Source organism: Phyllostomus discolor, chromosome 5 (assembly GCF_004126475.2).
Source record: "Phyllostomus discolor isolate MPI-MPIP mPhyDis1 chromosome 5, mPhyDis1.pri.v3, whole genome shotgun sequence".
Classification (NCBI taxonomy): Eukaryota; Metazoa; Chordata; class Mammalia; order Chiroptera; family Phyllostomidae; genus Phyllostomus; species Phyllostomus discolor.
The window spans coordinates 125,940,163-125,956,088 of record NC_040907.2 but is presented as its reverse complement, the minus strand read 5'-3'; the positions used below and the strand labels follow the sequence as shown (position 1 = coordinate 125,956,088).

At 50.6% G+C, this 15,926-nt stretch overlaps 1 protein-coding gene across 8 annotated transcripts in view; it reads left to right on the top strand.

Annotated features, from left to right (window-relative positions):
- Positions 1 to 15,926, top strand: part of ADAMTS14 (ADAM metallopeptidase with thrombospondin type 1 motif 14) — an 85,615-nt gene that overhangs the window by 30,130 nt on the left and 39,559 nt on the right. For all 8 annotated transcript variants that reach the window (XM_028512726.2, XM_036026847.1, XM_036026843.1 and 5 more), the window contains exon 4: positions 4,053 to 4,243. In XM_028512726.2, the coding sequence (XP_028368527.2) occupies positions 4,053 to 4,243 (191 nt within the window). The remainder of the gene's footprint in view (positions 1 to 4,052; positions 4,244 to 15,926) is intronic.

Genomic DNA, 15,926 nt, shown 5'->3' with positions numbered 1-15,926 from the left:
CTTGTCAGGCTGCCTGTGGCGATGCCCTGCCCTGGGCCCGTTGGAGTTCTTCCTTGGAAAGACAAGGGGCGACGGAAGACTTTCTTAGAAACCTGTGACTCTTATTCACTCTGTGTTTCAGACCAGCAGTGGTTCTGAGCCCAGCGTGTGGAGAAGCATTTGTGGGTACGCCTGTCTTCCATTTACTATTCTTCATGAAGATGAAAGGTTTTACCTCAAGCCTTTGGGTTTGGTTCTTGGCACACAGAGAAACACCTCAGAGGCCCGGGCCAGCTGGTCAGCACCTGCTTAGCCACAGGATACAGGCTTTGGGGGAATCTCCTCCAGCTGAGCACCTTCCCCCATCTCTGTCTGTCCCCATCAGGGTATGGCCTTGGCTGCTACTTCCCGAGGAGTGCATGCATGCACCCCCCACACTCACACACTCACCTGTACACACTCACTCACTCACATGCAACACATACCAGTCATACCTCACCCACTCACACTCAGTCACACAGCTTGCACATTCACTCATACTCATTCACACACGCTAATACCCACTCACACCCCCCCACAGTCACATACTCAGCATCCCCCACACCCTTGATGGGCTCCAAAGAAGAGTTAAGTGATTCTCTCTCAAGGACTCTGGTGGGAAATCCAAACCACTCCAAGTCCTGGGTACAGACTCCCTTGGCTGGACCTCCAGGTATGAGCTGGGCCTCACTGCAGGCCCCCGGGGGCTTCCCTGTGGACCCTGCCTTGGCCTGGCAGGGTGTGCCCTGGACAGGCGTTCCCATACTCCTAGCACTACCCTTTCCTTCCGTAACCCATGGTCCTGCTCTCTGTCACCTCTTCCCACCCTCCACTTCCTTCCTGAATGCCAATGGGCCATGTGTGCCTGCGGCCAGAGTTCCAGCTCCCAGGCCAGAGCTGGGGCTGCCGGAGGCTGGGGCTGCCCGACGCCAGGGCAGCTGGCCAGGCTGGGGCCCAGGGCTGCTGTGTGTGTGTGTGTATGTTTAATTGAAATGAAATCCGCCATTTTAACCATTTTAATTAAAGTGTATAATTCCGTGGTTTCTTACTATATTCACAATGTTGTGTAACCATCACCACTATCGAATTCCAGAACATTTCCATAATTCCCATAAAAACCTCTGTACCCGTTCACTAGCAGTCACTCCCGTCTCCCTCTGGCCCGACGCCCTGGCAATCAGTCACTAGTCCACCTTCTGTCTCTGTACGTTTGCCTGTTCTGCACGTCTCGTGTAAGTGGAAGGACAGGGTATGTGGCCTCCTGGGACTGGCTCCTTTCGTTTAGCACACGCGCTCCCTCCGTGTCGGAGCCTGTCTCAGCACTTCAGTCCTCTGTGGCGGGGCGATGCTCCACTGCATGGACGCAGCACGGTTTGTTCATCCACCTGCTGATAGACGTTTGGGCTGTCTCTGTGTTTTTCTTTATGATTGTGCTGCTGTGAACGTTTGTGGGCAAGTTTTGGTGGAACACATGTTTTCGATTCTTTTCGGTGTATACCTAGGAGTGGAATTTCTGGGTCCTATGACAGTTCTGTGTTTAACTTCCTGGGGACCTGCCAAACTGTTTTTCAAAGCAGCTGCGTCATTTTACATTCTTTTGAGGCTGCCTGGGTGGGCTCACTGAAAGCCTCCCAGTGGCCTGCTGCCCCCATCTCCCCACATTTCGAGGGTCACCTATTTTGGCCTGAAGGGTGAGAGACACACAGAAGAGGGTGTGGGTGGAACATCTCCGGGGTCAGTGGCTGACGCCAGCAGGCCCTCCCCAACTCCCCTCACTGTTTTTGCTGAGGGGGGTATCGGCTGGGCCCTGATGGGGAGTGATAGTGGGAGAGGGGCAGATCTGAGTTTACATTCTGAGCTTCTGCCATCAACTCGCTGTGTGACCTGGGATGAGTCAGGCAACCTCTCTGAGCCTCCCTTTGACAGACCGGGCAGGGAGAGCTATGAAGGTCAAGATCCACATTTCTCTTGTAGTTCGTCAACCTCCAGGTACCGCTGAAGGTTCTCCCCACTCCACCGAGAGAGCTCTCGTCCCTTCTTCTCCTCTCCTCCTGGGGGCTCCCCTCCTCTCTCCCAGCAGTTCGTCTGTGGGTTGCTGTGCACACTGTCAGGCCCAGGCCCCAGGGCTGCCAGGTGCTCTTGTGCAGTGTTGCCTGTGGAGAGAGACATGTGGGCCTCAGGGGCAGGTGAGAGCAACCTGGGCTTGACTCTGCTTGCCAGGCTGTGATTGCCCAGGGGCCAGCCGCCTTTTTCCGGTTTCCACAGTAGGCCAGTGGCCACACATTTTTTTCAGTCCTTAAGTCTGGTGTTTTTTTCCCTTTGCACTGTAGCTCCCTAACCACAGGGGAAATAGACAGACAGTAGCACCGAGTCCTATGGTTCCTATGGCCCTGTCCTCAGATTTCAGTTCCTCAAGAACCTGTCAGCAGAGGCTTAGAGGCAGAACTTGGGTCTCTGCAAAGGTATCTTACAACTCGTCCCCAAGGGTCACCCACACTGTGGATGGTGCTTCACAAAGTTGCTCAAATGGGTTTCACAGGGACCATTCCCTCTGCTTCCTATGCTCTAGCAGGTTGTCCTCCTTCCCGTCAGCCCAGCTTAGATGTCCCCTCCTCCAGAAGCCCCCTTCAACACCCCCATCCTGCTTTGGCACTTGGTATGAAAGCCTTTGCCAGACAGTCCTACTCAGCCCTTGACATGTGTTACTGCAGTCTGGCATCTTACCTGTCACCTGCACATCACCTACCCACCATCCACTTTTAAGTATTGGGGCCCTTCCTGTAGCTGCATCCTTGGATACATTCTAGGATTTTAGTGGTGGCACCTTTACAGCCTTGGTCCCAGCCCACTCTTGGTGAGGTTCTCAAATAACCGTAGATAGAATGAATGTTCTTAGAAATCAGTAGAACAAGTATCAGAACTTCAGGGTGGGATGGCAGGAAAGGCATTAAAAGTTAAGACTTTGAAGCTTTCTTGAGAGACCCCAGGCTTCTCTCCAGCTCTCTTAGCTTTCCCTGTAGTGTCCTCATGTACCCTCATTCCACTGTGCCAACAGATGTTTCTTCAGTCTTCATTCAGACTATAGTGTCAATGACTGATAATTGTTGAAGGTGTTGCCTTTATAAGTAGCAGTATACATAGTGATGTTAGAGAGCATGGTCTTTGGATCCAGACAGCCCTGGACAAGCTACTATGAACCTCAGTTTGTTCACCTGTGTAATGGGGACAATAAACTGATAGAGTTGTAAGGACTGGATTAGATTAGGTTAGATTAGGTTAGATTAGGTAGATTAGATTGGGTAGAAGAAGTAAGGCCTATGGACCAAAAATGGCCCACCACTTGTTTTTGTCAATAAAGTTTTATTGGAACACAGAAACACGTATTTGTTTATGCATTATCTGTGGCTACTTTTATGCTTTAATAGCCGAACTGAATAGCTGAGACAGAGGCTATATGATTCACAAAGCCTAAAATATTTACTCTCTGCAGAAAAAGTTTGGCAACTCCTAGATTACATAATATAAGTTAATAAATCCTACTTATATAAATATTTTGTTTTTAGTCAAAAGGCCAAAGCTGTGGTGGTGAGACTTTGGGTCACTGGCAGTGATTGGGTTTTGAGAGGCTTGGGACGTGCTACGGGGTGCCTGAAATGTCATGCATTAGCCACAGGAACATTACAGGTTTTTCTTTATCAAGATGTTTCCACCCACTGCCACCTTTGATTTTCATAGCAAGCTTTGGGGCAGGGCTTGGCTGGGACATGCTGTGAGATGGGACCCAGGAGGAACTGGAACCCAGGTCAGTTCTCCCTTCTCTACTACTCGTCACCTCAAAGGCAGCTGTGCCCTGTGCCTGGAAAGGGGCTCCCACTCATGAGTGACCTGGTATGGAACAAACCCTCATGCTCTGTGGGTTTACAGAAGCAGGGAGAAGGGCACATGTGGCAGGGACAGGGGTGGGGGTGATGGGCAGTGTCATAGTTCAGCCCCTTATGTGGATTTGACCTTGACCTCTTCTCATCCTGTTCTAGCCTTTGGCCCAGGCGACCTTCCCAACCTGCTGGGCCTGGTTCGGGGCCAGCTGGGAGAAGTAGAGCGGAAGCGGCGGCATGCCAAGCCGGGCAGCTACAGCATCGAGGTACTGCTGGCAGTGGACGACTCAGTGGTACGCTTCCACGGCAGGGAGCACGTGCAGAACTACGTCCTCACTCTCATGAACATTGTGAGTGTCCCCGAGCCTTGGGACTGGGAGGCTGGGCTGGAGGTCAGGTGGGACCACCAGAATTGTCCTGTATGCACTGTTTGTCTCAGGCTTGTGTTTTCTGGGTGGACTTGGGGAGTCTCTCTTTGCTCCTTGGTCCAGCTGGACAGCGGGTTCTGTGGTGAAATGGGCCTGAGTTGGCCTGGCATCCACCCCAGCCTGACCTCAGCTGTACACACGCTAGTCCCTGGCAAGCTGCAGCATTTGGACAGTGGGTTCTGGGCTTGGACACATTCAGAGTCTAGGTCAGGAGTGACTAGTACTTGCCTGAGACTTCTCATCCAGAGAAAATGTGCAGTGCCAGCCAGGGATCCTGGCTAGATGCTCTCAGCCTGCGGGGGGTGGGTCGGGGGTGGGCTCAGGCCCACAGTGTGGGCCTTGGGTGTTCACAGAGACCTGACAAGCAAGGAAAATGAGGGTCACAGGCAAATTTAAGGCTGGTGAAGCAGGGAGCTGTGCCCTTTCCTAGGTGGGTGGTGGCTGCTTAGCTGCTGCTGGTGGCTCTCATGGAGACGTGCGGGTCACAGAAAGGCATTTCAAGAAAAGTCAGAAATGCAGTTGTTTTCAGTGCGTTTTAAAAACCTCTTATGGAAAAATTTAAATCCATTTATCTAAGTGAAACTGCCAATTGCTAAGTGTTAACATGAAAAACCATTGTGAATGCTGAACAGAATCTGTCTGCGCACTGCATGTGGCCTGCGAGTGCCTCAGAGCTGGGCGCCGCTATGCTAAAGCGGCAGAGACGACAGAGACCAGGAAGGGGAGGGGGGTGAACGCGTCAGAGGTGGCCCCCACACTGTTTCTCTTCCGGCACAAGGCCTGTCAGATACGCATGTGGCCGTGATCCTGGGAAGGATGAGAACTGCTGTAGGTGAAAGTGGGACCTGTGGTAGAAACTGTGCTGGCCACGCCAGATGCTGGGGAAGGTGGGCAGGACCCCAGGTTCTCTCCTACGCAGCTAGGCAGGGAGGTGGCATGCTGGGGTCAGGCCTGGCTCCTCATGCTGAGGCACCCTGGAGTCTGGTCAGGAGGAGGCAAGCAGGGCAGTGGGTGGGCAAATGCCATGTCCACAGGAGACAACAGGGCAGGGGTTTCACCTCCAAGTCTGCAGATGACAGCTCAATGGCTCATCATAGACATTCATCTAGAACACAGGAGCTGAGAGGGAAGGTCCATACACATGGTGGGTCCCAAAGAATTCAAGCGGGGCCTTTTTCAAAAGCCAAAGGCTCCACCCCTGTGTGGGCCTCTACTGGCCTTAAGATTAGGGCCCTCTGACCTGAGGCCTGTGAGGAAGTTGGTTAGCTGCATTCTCATGCAGACCGAAAGATGACTGCAGGTGAGCCAGGGCTGGGAGAGAATCACCTCACACTCAGTCTAACATGGGGGCAAGTTCTTGAGAGTCGCTTTCCCCGCTCTTAAAACAGCATTAGCAATACTCACCATGTAAGGTTTTGGGGACATTAAACAGCACATAGCATGGTACCTTCCATAGCATAAGCTCTCAAAAGTAGTTGGGGGTAATAATGGTATGGATCTCATGAGGAAAGTGGTAACACACTTCTGGGAACTCAACAGTTGATGAGAAGTGTCAACCTCGTGATCATGCCAGACCCCTGGAAATATTTGTAGGATAATAAAACAGCACAACACTGCTGTGCTGGCTGGGGTCCATAATCTGGCCACATGGTAGGCGAGGTGACTGCTAGGAGGGCATGCAGCCAGCCCCTTGTTAGCTGTGTGACCTTGCACAAGAGACCTGCCTTGCCTAGGACTCTGTAGGTAGTAAATGATGGAAAACTAACTCAAACTAGATAAACGGGGTAATTTATTGGCTTGCTCATGGGCCAAACTGTGAGAGGGACACGATGGAGCTGGTTGTAAGTGTAATTGATACTAGAGATTTCTGTTCCCTTCTATGACATCCTAGTTCTCTCTAACTTTAGTATGTGACAGATTCTGGCCTTTAACGACGTTAGGCTGACTCCTATCTCCATAGCTCTGTGGCCAGAGACAAAAGAAGTTTCCTCCCCAGTTCCCAGGTAAAAATTCCCAGGGCAGGACTCTGATTGGTCTAATTTTGGGTCACATGATTACCCATTTGGACCAATCACTGAATTCTGGAGGAGGAAATAGAATTTTTCAAATGAAGAGAGGGACTAGACATAGGATGGCCACTGGAGAACTTGTTCTGGGATGCCATATACCTCAGTTTGTGTCACCTACAATATTTAACATCTGAGAGACGCCATATTTTCATAATGCTATCTGCTGTTGTTTTTTTTTTGTGAAGGTTAAATATGTATAAAGTATTTAGTACACTCTTGGCACACAGTGAGTACTCAAGTTATGTGTTCCATTGTTCTAGTCGTGTATTTGTCTTAGTGTGTATGTGTATAAGCAGTTCTTTGTCTAAGTCTCTGAAAGTGAGGTCCTTGAGGGTGGGGACTTTTCTTCTACTTTTTTGAACCCCAACCGCACACAGCAGAGTGCCCAACACCTGATGGGTGATCAGTACACGTGGAAGCTAACGATATCTATGTGAGGAGGAGGGGGCCAGTATCCACTGAGATGGGAAAAAGGGAAGAGAGCAGAGTTCCATCTGAAATGCCAGCATTAGGGAAAAGGCAGGGGTAGAAATCAGCTCCAATTACAGGAGCCCCAGGGAGGAGAGGAGCTGCCAGAAAGTCTGCTCCTGCCACCTCTTTGTTTGGTTATTAATTCTTCTATCCCTTACGGAGCATGTGGTTTGGGACTCAAAGAGCAAAGACTACCATGTGGGGCTGTTGGAGAAAGAGAGAGAGGGAGAGAGGGAGGATGACTATGTTAGAAACTCATCCACCTCACTGGAGCACTGGACCACCCACCCACATTCTATAAATAACTGGTTCAACCTAAGACCACACAGCTGACCACACAGCTGAGTACTAATCCCATTAGTGGGAGAGCCAGGTTGGCCCCAGGAGCCAGCAGGTGGAAGAGGAGGAGGAGCAGGAGAGGGGAAGAGGTTAAGGAGGCCCTCTGGTGCTGGGAGTCTGGGTCCAAAGCTGGGGCTGAAGAGCCTAAAATAAAAAGAAAATAAAAATGATGTGTGTTGAAGATTTTTCCCGACTCACTAATTAATGAGGGAAGCAGACAGAGTTATAACCTGTTCAAAGAGAACCAAAGAACAGAAGCATTTATAGATCAGGAATGTTGAAATGAATGTGCAAATAGAGGCAGCATTGGCATTTTTCACAGAGTGGAAGGGAAGACAAAACTTGCATGTCTATAGACAAGAATTCTGTGTTGCTGTTAGTTATCTACAGTGCTCTCAGTTGTAAACAAGTTTCCTAGGATCAGATTCAAGTGAGGCTGAGAGGTGCACTGTGGACAATGCATAGTTTCTGTGGAAGTACGAATTTGTATTCTCTGAGTGCTAGGCCTGGACTTGCTCCCAGGTCGAGAGCCCTTTTCTTAGATGGCAGGGCATCCGACTGCCCATCTAGTTTACAGGCTCCATCCTGCTCCTGGAGCTAGAGGGGTGGCAGCCTCAGGCAGGACAAACCCCGGATTCTGGCTGTGTGACTGTCCTAAGCAACTAAATGATGGGTCTTCCTCCTTTTTCCTCCCCTCCCTAAAAGTTAGCTTCACTACCACCTCTCTCTTGCCAGATTCTGGCTGGGGAGCGGGGGTGTGGAGAGAAGACTTAGGGTTGGGATGGTTGATGGTGAGCAGCCTGAGAAAGACAAAACTCCCATGGGCCATATGCTTTACTTGTTCGCAAATCTTTTAGAGAAACCCTCCTGTCTGAGCACTTCCATTGAGCATTCTATTGCTCAGCTTCTCTTTATATACCTCTTGGTTGGTGTGACCAAGTCTATACATTCTGGTAGGGTAGGACAGGCTTTCTGGAACCCCTTCAGGTGGCCTCAGCCCCCAGTCTGGGCTATCATTTACTTATTTGTTCAAAGCCAGATACTGCCCTGCCTCAGTGGGCTCCCCAGTGTTAGGCATTAGGCAGAGGTGATTGTTTGTCAGGGATCTGTGTTTGCAAGTGACAGAGACCCAACTCATATTAGCTTAAACCAAAGAGGTGATCTTAAGTCCTGACAGCACCCACAGAATCCTACAAGAGCTGTGGGACAGGCAGCTTTAGGGACAACAGGGACTAGGGTTTCAGGCACATTAAGACCCTCTCTCCTTTTCCCCCCTCCCTGGTCTCTACTTGATGATATCAACTGACAGGAGCCAGGCTTTCTCCCTATGGTGGGAAATGGGGCTCCTGGCAACCCCAGATTCTGACATTTCTGCTGTTAGGACCTAAAGGCAAAGGGATCCTTCCTGCTCTTCTAGGGAGGATTGGCCTAGGTTGGGTCTTGTGGCCATTCTGGACTAATTGCTGAGATGGGAGAGCTGGCTTGGGGCCCCAATGGAGCCTAGTGGTGTGCAGGGGCAAGGTGGAGCAGGATCTGTTCCTGGAGAGCAGGCAGTGAAGATTCCATGTAGGAAACGTTTAAACCATACACAGCCCACATGGTGAGGGCACCTTGAGTACCAACCTTGGATAACAGGGGAGGCTGTGCCATTGGGCCCTAGAGGACACCTACTACATTAGGCCACTCTGTCAAGCCTGGGAGATGTAGTAGCTCTACCTAATACATAGAAACAAACACAGGGAGGTTGCCAAAATGAGGAGACAAAGAAACATGGCCAAAATGAAAGGACAGATCAAAACTCCAGAAAAAAAAAACTAAACAAAATGGAGATACGCAGTCAATCAGATGCAGAGTTCAAAACACTGGTTATAATGATGCTCAAGGAACTTAGTGAGGACCTCAACAGCATAAAAAAGATCCAGTCAGAAACAAAGGATACACTAATTGAAATAAAGAACAATTTACAAGGAATCAATAATAGAGTGAATAAAGCCAAGAATAATATCAGCGATTTGGAACATAAGGAAGCAAAACACAACCAATCAAAACAGCAAGAAGAAAAAAGAATTAAAATGAGGATAGTATAAGGAACCTCTGGGAAAACTTCAAGCATACCAACATTCTCATCATGGGGGTGCCAGAAGGAGAAAAGAGAGCAAAAAACTGGAAACTTATTTGAAAAGATAATGACAGAAAACTTCCCTAAGTTGGTGAAGGAAATAGACATATAAGTCCAGGAAGCACAGGGAGTCCCAAACAAGATGAACCCAAAAAGACCCACACCAAGATACATCATAATTAAAATGCCAAAGGTTAAAGATAAAAAAGAGAATCTTAAAAGCAGCAAGTGAGAAGCAGTTCGTTACCTACAAGGGAGCTCCCATAAGACTGTCAGTTGCATTCTCAAAAGAAACTTCACAGGCTAGAAAGAATTGTCAAGAATTATTCAAAATGATGAAAAGCAAGGACCTACAACCAAGATTACTTTATCCAGCAAAGCTGTCATTTAGCATCAAAGGACAGATAAAAAGCTTCTCAGACAAGAAAAAGCTAAAGGAGTTCTTCATCACCAAACCAGTATTATATGAAATGTTAAAAGGTCTTCTTTAAGAAGAAGATAAAAAATATGAACAATAAAATGATAATAAATACATATCTATCAACAGTTGAATCCAAAAAACAAAATAAACAAGCAGAACAGAAACATAATCATAGATATGGAGAATGTTTTGATGCTTGCCAGATGGAAGGGAGGTCAGGGAGATGGAGAGAAAGATGAAGGGATTAAGAAGTACAAATTGGTAGTTACATATAGCCATGGGGATGTAAAGTACAGCGTAGCAAATAGAGTAGCCAAAGAACTCATATGCATGACCCATGGGCATGGACAATGGTGTGGGGATTGTGTGAGGGAGTGCAGGGTCTGGGGGGTAAGGGGACAAAGGTAGAAAAATTAGGATAACTGTAATAACATAAACAATAAAATATAATTAAAAAAAATCAAAACCTATAGAGAATTTTTATGAGCTTATCTGAGCCCAGCTGACAACAATTGCTGGGAAGCAAAATTTCAACGAATTGAGAAAATGCTCTGGAGAATGGCCACTTTTCAGATTATTTTATGCATTACAATCAAAGGAGGTGACATAAAGAGGGTTATGTGAAATCCACTGGTGGTAAATAAAGGGGGTGGGAGAAAGCAAAGTGGAGAAATCCCTGGAACTGGACAAAGAGTAAAACAGAGAGGTACATACTTCTTTTACAGCAGTGGGCACAGGAGAGTTAACGATTAATATTAACAGCACACACAGATGGTGTTTGGGAACAAGATAACAATGAGAGGTTCTCTGGTCTTCACACGCTCTGCTGTGGTGAGCATGTCCCGAGGGGTCTGGAAAAGGAGATTACGCTGACATTTCAAAGGCATGTTATCTCAGATTTGAAAAGACAGTGGACAAGCTCACTTAGTAAAGATTGACCTCAAGGAAGCTACAAGCCAGGATGTGACTGCTCACGATGACTCACTTTTAGTTAGGAAGTTTTATGTCCAGACCATCCTATGCGGTTGCTTTCGGTCTCTGAGTCTGTAAGGCCACACCATTCAGGCCTCCCCTGAGCTTGTCAGGGTTAGTACGTGGCCCCCGTTTTGTTCACAGAAGCGTGTAGACAAAGGAACAGCTTCCGCAGGGAAAGGCCCAGCAGGAGTAGAAAACGCAGTGCCTGCCCTCAGGGCACTCGTGCTGCTGTGTGTCCACAAACAAGTGTAAGTGACATCACTGTGAAAATCATCAGAATCATTTTGTGAGCAACCACTGGGAACTGGACTCCTCATTAGCACGATCTCATTTACCCACGTCTCCCCACAACCCTGGGAGAGGCCCGTTTGTCCCAGTGTCCTTACACGGTAGCTTGCTGGCCCCACTCTGGTCAGCCGAGGGGCTGGGGTCTGCGTGCTGCTCTGTCATCTTCAGAGCCCACCCTCTCCCCACAGCCTCGGCACGGAGGTCGGCAGCCTCCTGCCAGGTGGTGCTGTCCATGGGTGGTGACTCAGGTGACAGAGGAGAAAAGCAGCTTTTCCTCTACTCTCATAGGTTCAGTGTCTGGGGACCTGCAAGTTAAACTGACAAAAGCTAGATTAGTAAGAGAAGAGTTCATGTGTGTGTGCGAGGTGTGTACTCGTGGGAGGGATCAGTGATGAGTAACTCAAAGGGGTGGTTACAATGGGGCTTATGTATCTAACTTAATAGGAGGCCTAAGGGGGAGAAAAGGCTTCTATGGGGAAGAAAAATAGGCTTATTTAGGAAAGACAAATGAGGTTCTAGGAAAACAAATGGGAAATAAGAAAATTTGTGATAATATTTGTCTAAGCCTTTTTATGGCCATGAAATCCCCTTGAGTAAAGGACACATGGCTGCCTGTGTCCCACCAGTTGCTGCTTTGTCCCATGAGGGAATTTCTGAGAAAACTTCTCTCTGCATCTATTAAATCTCAAATGACCTTAGCTTATGATAATCTTTATACCAACTCTGGGTTCTGAGTCATTCCCCAGACAGGCCAGGGACAGGACCTCAGGAGCAACCCGGGAAGTGAGGATTGTACATGCGCATGTCCTAGGGGGGCCACGACCCTGTGCCACTCCGGTGGTCCCTGCTTGCTGTGGAAACCCACATGTTGTGCATTTTGGGTCACTGTGAACCCTCGGCAAGGCCCCCCGAGGCCCCTGACTGGTCTGGTCTGAAGCCCTCTACAGAGGGTTCTGGGAGGGTCAGCTCAGGTGGCCTAGGGGTTGGGGGGCTGCCCTCTGGGACCTTGGCCAAAGGTGAACCCTGAGGTGTAGGGCAGAAGGCAGTGAAGCTGGGAAGGTGACGGGAGAGTCAGCAAGATCCTCTTCCCCAGGCAGAATACGGGGCCTCCCTTTGCACGCTTAGAAGAGGTGTTTTGGTGGGTTGTACGAGGAGCTATTTCTTTCTGTAGAGAAAAGTGTACGTTTGGCACTGGTTAATCCCATTGAAATGGGGTTAATCCAAAAGGGTCCAGTTAAGCCCCTTGGCCTGGGAGCTGTAAGAGCCCATGTGGATGGTGGTGGGGAGCAGGTGGGAAGTTCTACTAAGTTCTTGAGGCTCAAAATACGGAGGCCAGTTGCCCTCCAGTCCTTGGCATCCCTCCTCATGTCCTCGGAAATTTACTGTAAGAGGAGGGTAAGCCCGTGACCTGTTTCAGCCTTCTCAACCACATTAATGTGTTCCAACTTCTGACCCTTGACCTCTGACCCATGACTGACAGTCTTGGCCAGGGAGTTCCTCCACTCCGTCCTCACCAAAGGCTGTGCCAGGAACACCTGCCTTAGGGACTGCTGTTCCAAAGCGTTGGTTCCACCTTCCTTCCTCCACAGCCTACCGGGAGGCAGGAGAGGAGGAGAGTAAGTCCTTCTTGGAGGTTTCTGGAGGGTGTTTGAGGCTGGCTGTGCTCATTATGGGCTTGCCCTTGTGAACGTAAGAACCGAAAAGGGCTTGGATGTGTGAGGGGTGCATCTGAGGTAGAGCTTCCCGTGAAGAGGCCCCGTTCCTCTCGGGGAGACAGGCTCACAGCACTGAGCTGGCCACACTTAGGGAGCTGTTGCCTTGCAAATCTGCTGCTACCACAGAGGGAAACCTGGCAGGCAGGGTTCTGGTTTCCCAAGGTTCAGGGGACAGCCAGCCCCAGTTCCGGCCCCTGGAGATGAGCGGATGGGCGGCCGACAGCCTCGCCCTCCCAGGGGGCCGGCAGCTCATCCTGAGCATTGTTTGGGGACTTTTATTTATCCGAGATGTTTAAAGCACTAACTCCCTTAGGGATTTCATGAAACCAGTAAAAGGGTTTTCCTTTGCTCTCCCTCAGTGCCTGCTTGTGTCCATTTCCGATTCTGATTTCCAGGGCCAAGGCTGGCTCCAAGGGAAAAGAGAGGAGATCGGGTTCCCAGAATGGAGGATCCCATTGTGCTAATCCAGGGAGGAGGGGGCAGAAGCCCTTGGTGAAAGAATCAGAAAGACTGCAGGCCCTCTCACTACAGCTCTCGGGGGTGTCCTGTCTCTCTCTCTCTCTCTCTCTTTTTTTTTTTGGCATTGGCCTGGGATGTGCTATAAATATTCATGCAGCCCCAGATGGTAGGTAAGCACTCCTTGTTCACCCCTCCTTCACTTGTTGGTGGGCTCGGGATAGACTTGTTTTTCTCTGTGCCTCAGTTCACCCATGTCTCCTGGGTCACTTTCCTTACGGCTTCTTCAAATCTCAGGACTAGGGAACCATTTGAGAGCTTTGACATATAAGGGCTGTTTGTTCAGCATTCAGTGAATGCGTGGTGTGTGCCTAGCATTTCAGACAGGCTCTTGTTCTAGAGGCTTTGGTCAGGCTGCAGAAACGAGCCTCAGTCCCATGGAGTAACTCAGGAATCAATGAAAACCATGCTAAAGGAGTGGAGAAGAGATGGCCGTCTCTGTGCACTGGGGGAGAGGCAAGCTTTCCAGTGGCTTGGAGTTGAGTCAGCCTTCGGAGGAGGGGTTTTGGGGAGGTGAAGAGCAGGCAGAGGGAGTGTGGTGGGGGGGGAGGGTGGCAGGGTGGGGTTGTGGATGTGGGAATGGGAAGGTTGTCCCAGGTGTACATGAAGGTGATGGGTGTGCTTAGAAATCTCAGGGGCTTAGCTGTGGCAGGAAAGCCATCAGGCATTAGCATGGGCTCTTGTGTAGAGGACATACATGAAGAACAGTGCCTGAGGGTGGCATCTGAGGTGGATTTGGGGGCACAGAGGATGGACACCAGAACCCAACTGAAGCTGTGACACACCAGCGTAAAGGCCTGAGAAGCAGGGACTCTCCGATCTGTCTTGGGTATCTCAGATATCACAGTTCCATTCCAGTACCTACTGCCTGTCAGGTACGGGGCTAACAGTCGTACAGACGGGCTCCTTGAATTCTCATTGCAGCCTTACGTGGTCGGCATTCCTTGACCTCTGTGGCCCTGAGAAGCCAAGTGACTTGCTCAGAATCTGCCCAGCTAATACGTGGTAGAGCCAAGATAGTCTTGGCTTTCCCCGCCCCGTGGCCTCGGTGGCAGAACTTGGGGTAAGCAGCTCTGGAAAGCAGGAGAAGGTGGCCCCTGGGCTCCCATCTGGGTGGTGGGAAGGGTGCTGCCCCTGGATGGAGGGCCCTCTTCCTGAGATGGGTCTCCCCAGCAGGGCCAGCGTCCTGACGCTTCACACACTTCACCCTTGGCTGGGCCGCCAGCCGGCGCTGGGCAAGAATCTTCTCCTTACGAAGGGGTGAGACACCTAGTCGCTGGGGCAAGGACTCCTTTGGTCGTGAGGATGTGGGGATCCTCCAATGGCCTGGAGCAGGAGCAGGGGGAGGGTGAGACGAGACAAAGAGGCCCTTTGATCTGGCCCCACAGCCTGACCCCCCTTGGCAGTCCACTGCCCGGGTGGTGGGCGTGGCTGTGGGGGAGACACTGGCTGATGCCTCTGTGGGGGTCCTCCCAGCTCTGACCCACCTCAGGGCCCCTTCCAGAGCACTGAGGCCTCCCAGATGCCCTGCCTGGAAAAGCTCGGCACCCCTTCCAGACCTGGGAGGTTTGGGTGCAGATGGCTGTCAGACCAGGACCTTGGTGGCTTGAGCCTGGGAGGGTGGCATTCTGTTGGCACAGGCATGTGTTAAGCATTCCTCATAACGGCTGCTTGGAATACCGTGGAAACTGCCTGCCTGCTGTCCGAGGGTGTTGCTTTGGCAGCCCTTTTCCTCTAGGGGCACGTGAGCCTCCAAAGCAGCACGTCCTCTCTGCGTGCCTGATGGGCATACCCTCTCCTCCCTCTTTTTGACCCTCTTTTTTATTTCTCCCCCAAAAGCTCACCACTGCTTTTAGGTCACTCAGAGACCCCCAAAACAAAGCAAAAATTCACCTGCTTTAAGGCAGTGGTTCTTAACCAAGGGCAGGTGCCCTACCCAGGGGATATTTGGGGACATTTGGAGATACTTTTTGGTTATCACAGCTGGAGGGGTGGCTGCTACTGGCACCTAATAAGGGAAGGCCAGGGATGCTGCTGAATACCCCTGTGTATAGGACGACCCCCAACAGAATCATCAGTGTCAAAGTGTCCCTCACGGCCAGTCTAAGAACCTGCCCTGCGGGGTGAGCTCCTTGCGGCACACAGGTACTTACATTTCAGAGCCACCCACTGGGCAGAGCACGAGGTCTGACACAGAAGGACTCCTGCTGGGGTTCCCGGCAGAGAGACAGAACAGTGAGTCCCCTCGTGTGTGAAGAGAGCTTTCCAGTTCACAAGGCACTTCCGTACCCAGCATCACACTGGACATGTTGGCCAGACTCCTCAAATCTGATTCCTGGGGTCATCTGAGAGGCCACTCCTCAGCTCCTGAAGTGGGAAGCAGCAGTTCTAAACTGACAGACGCCACTGATTGACATTTGCTCCCCTTCCGTTCTCAGGCCCCTGCAAGGCTTGTGTGCCCAACCACACCTGGACAAGGAGAGTGGGGCTCGAGGGGTGAGGTCACACAGCAGAGCACGCGTCTTCCCAGGCCTCTGCACTGCCTCTCTTCACACCGAGGCTGGCCAGCCTGGGGCATCAAGGCTGCTGCCTGTTGGAAACACATCTCGAGGGGCAAATGCTGAGCACTGGGGATGGTGAAAGGCGCTCTGTTGGGCTGGGTGGTCTGTTCCTGTGCACTCTGGAGCCACCC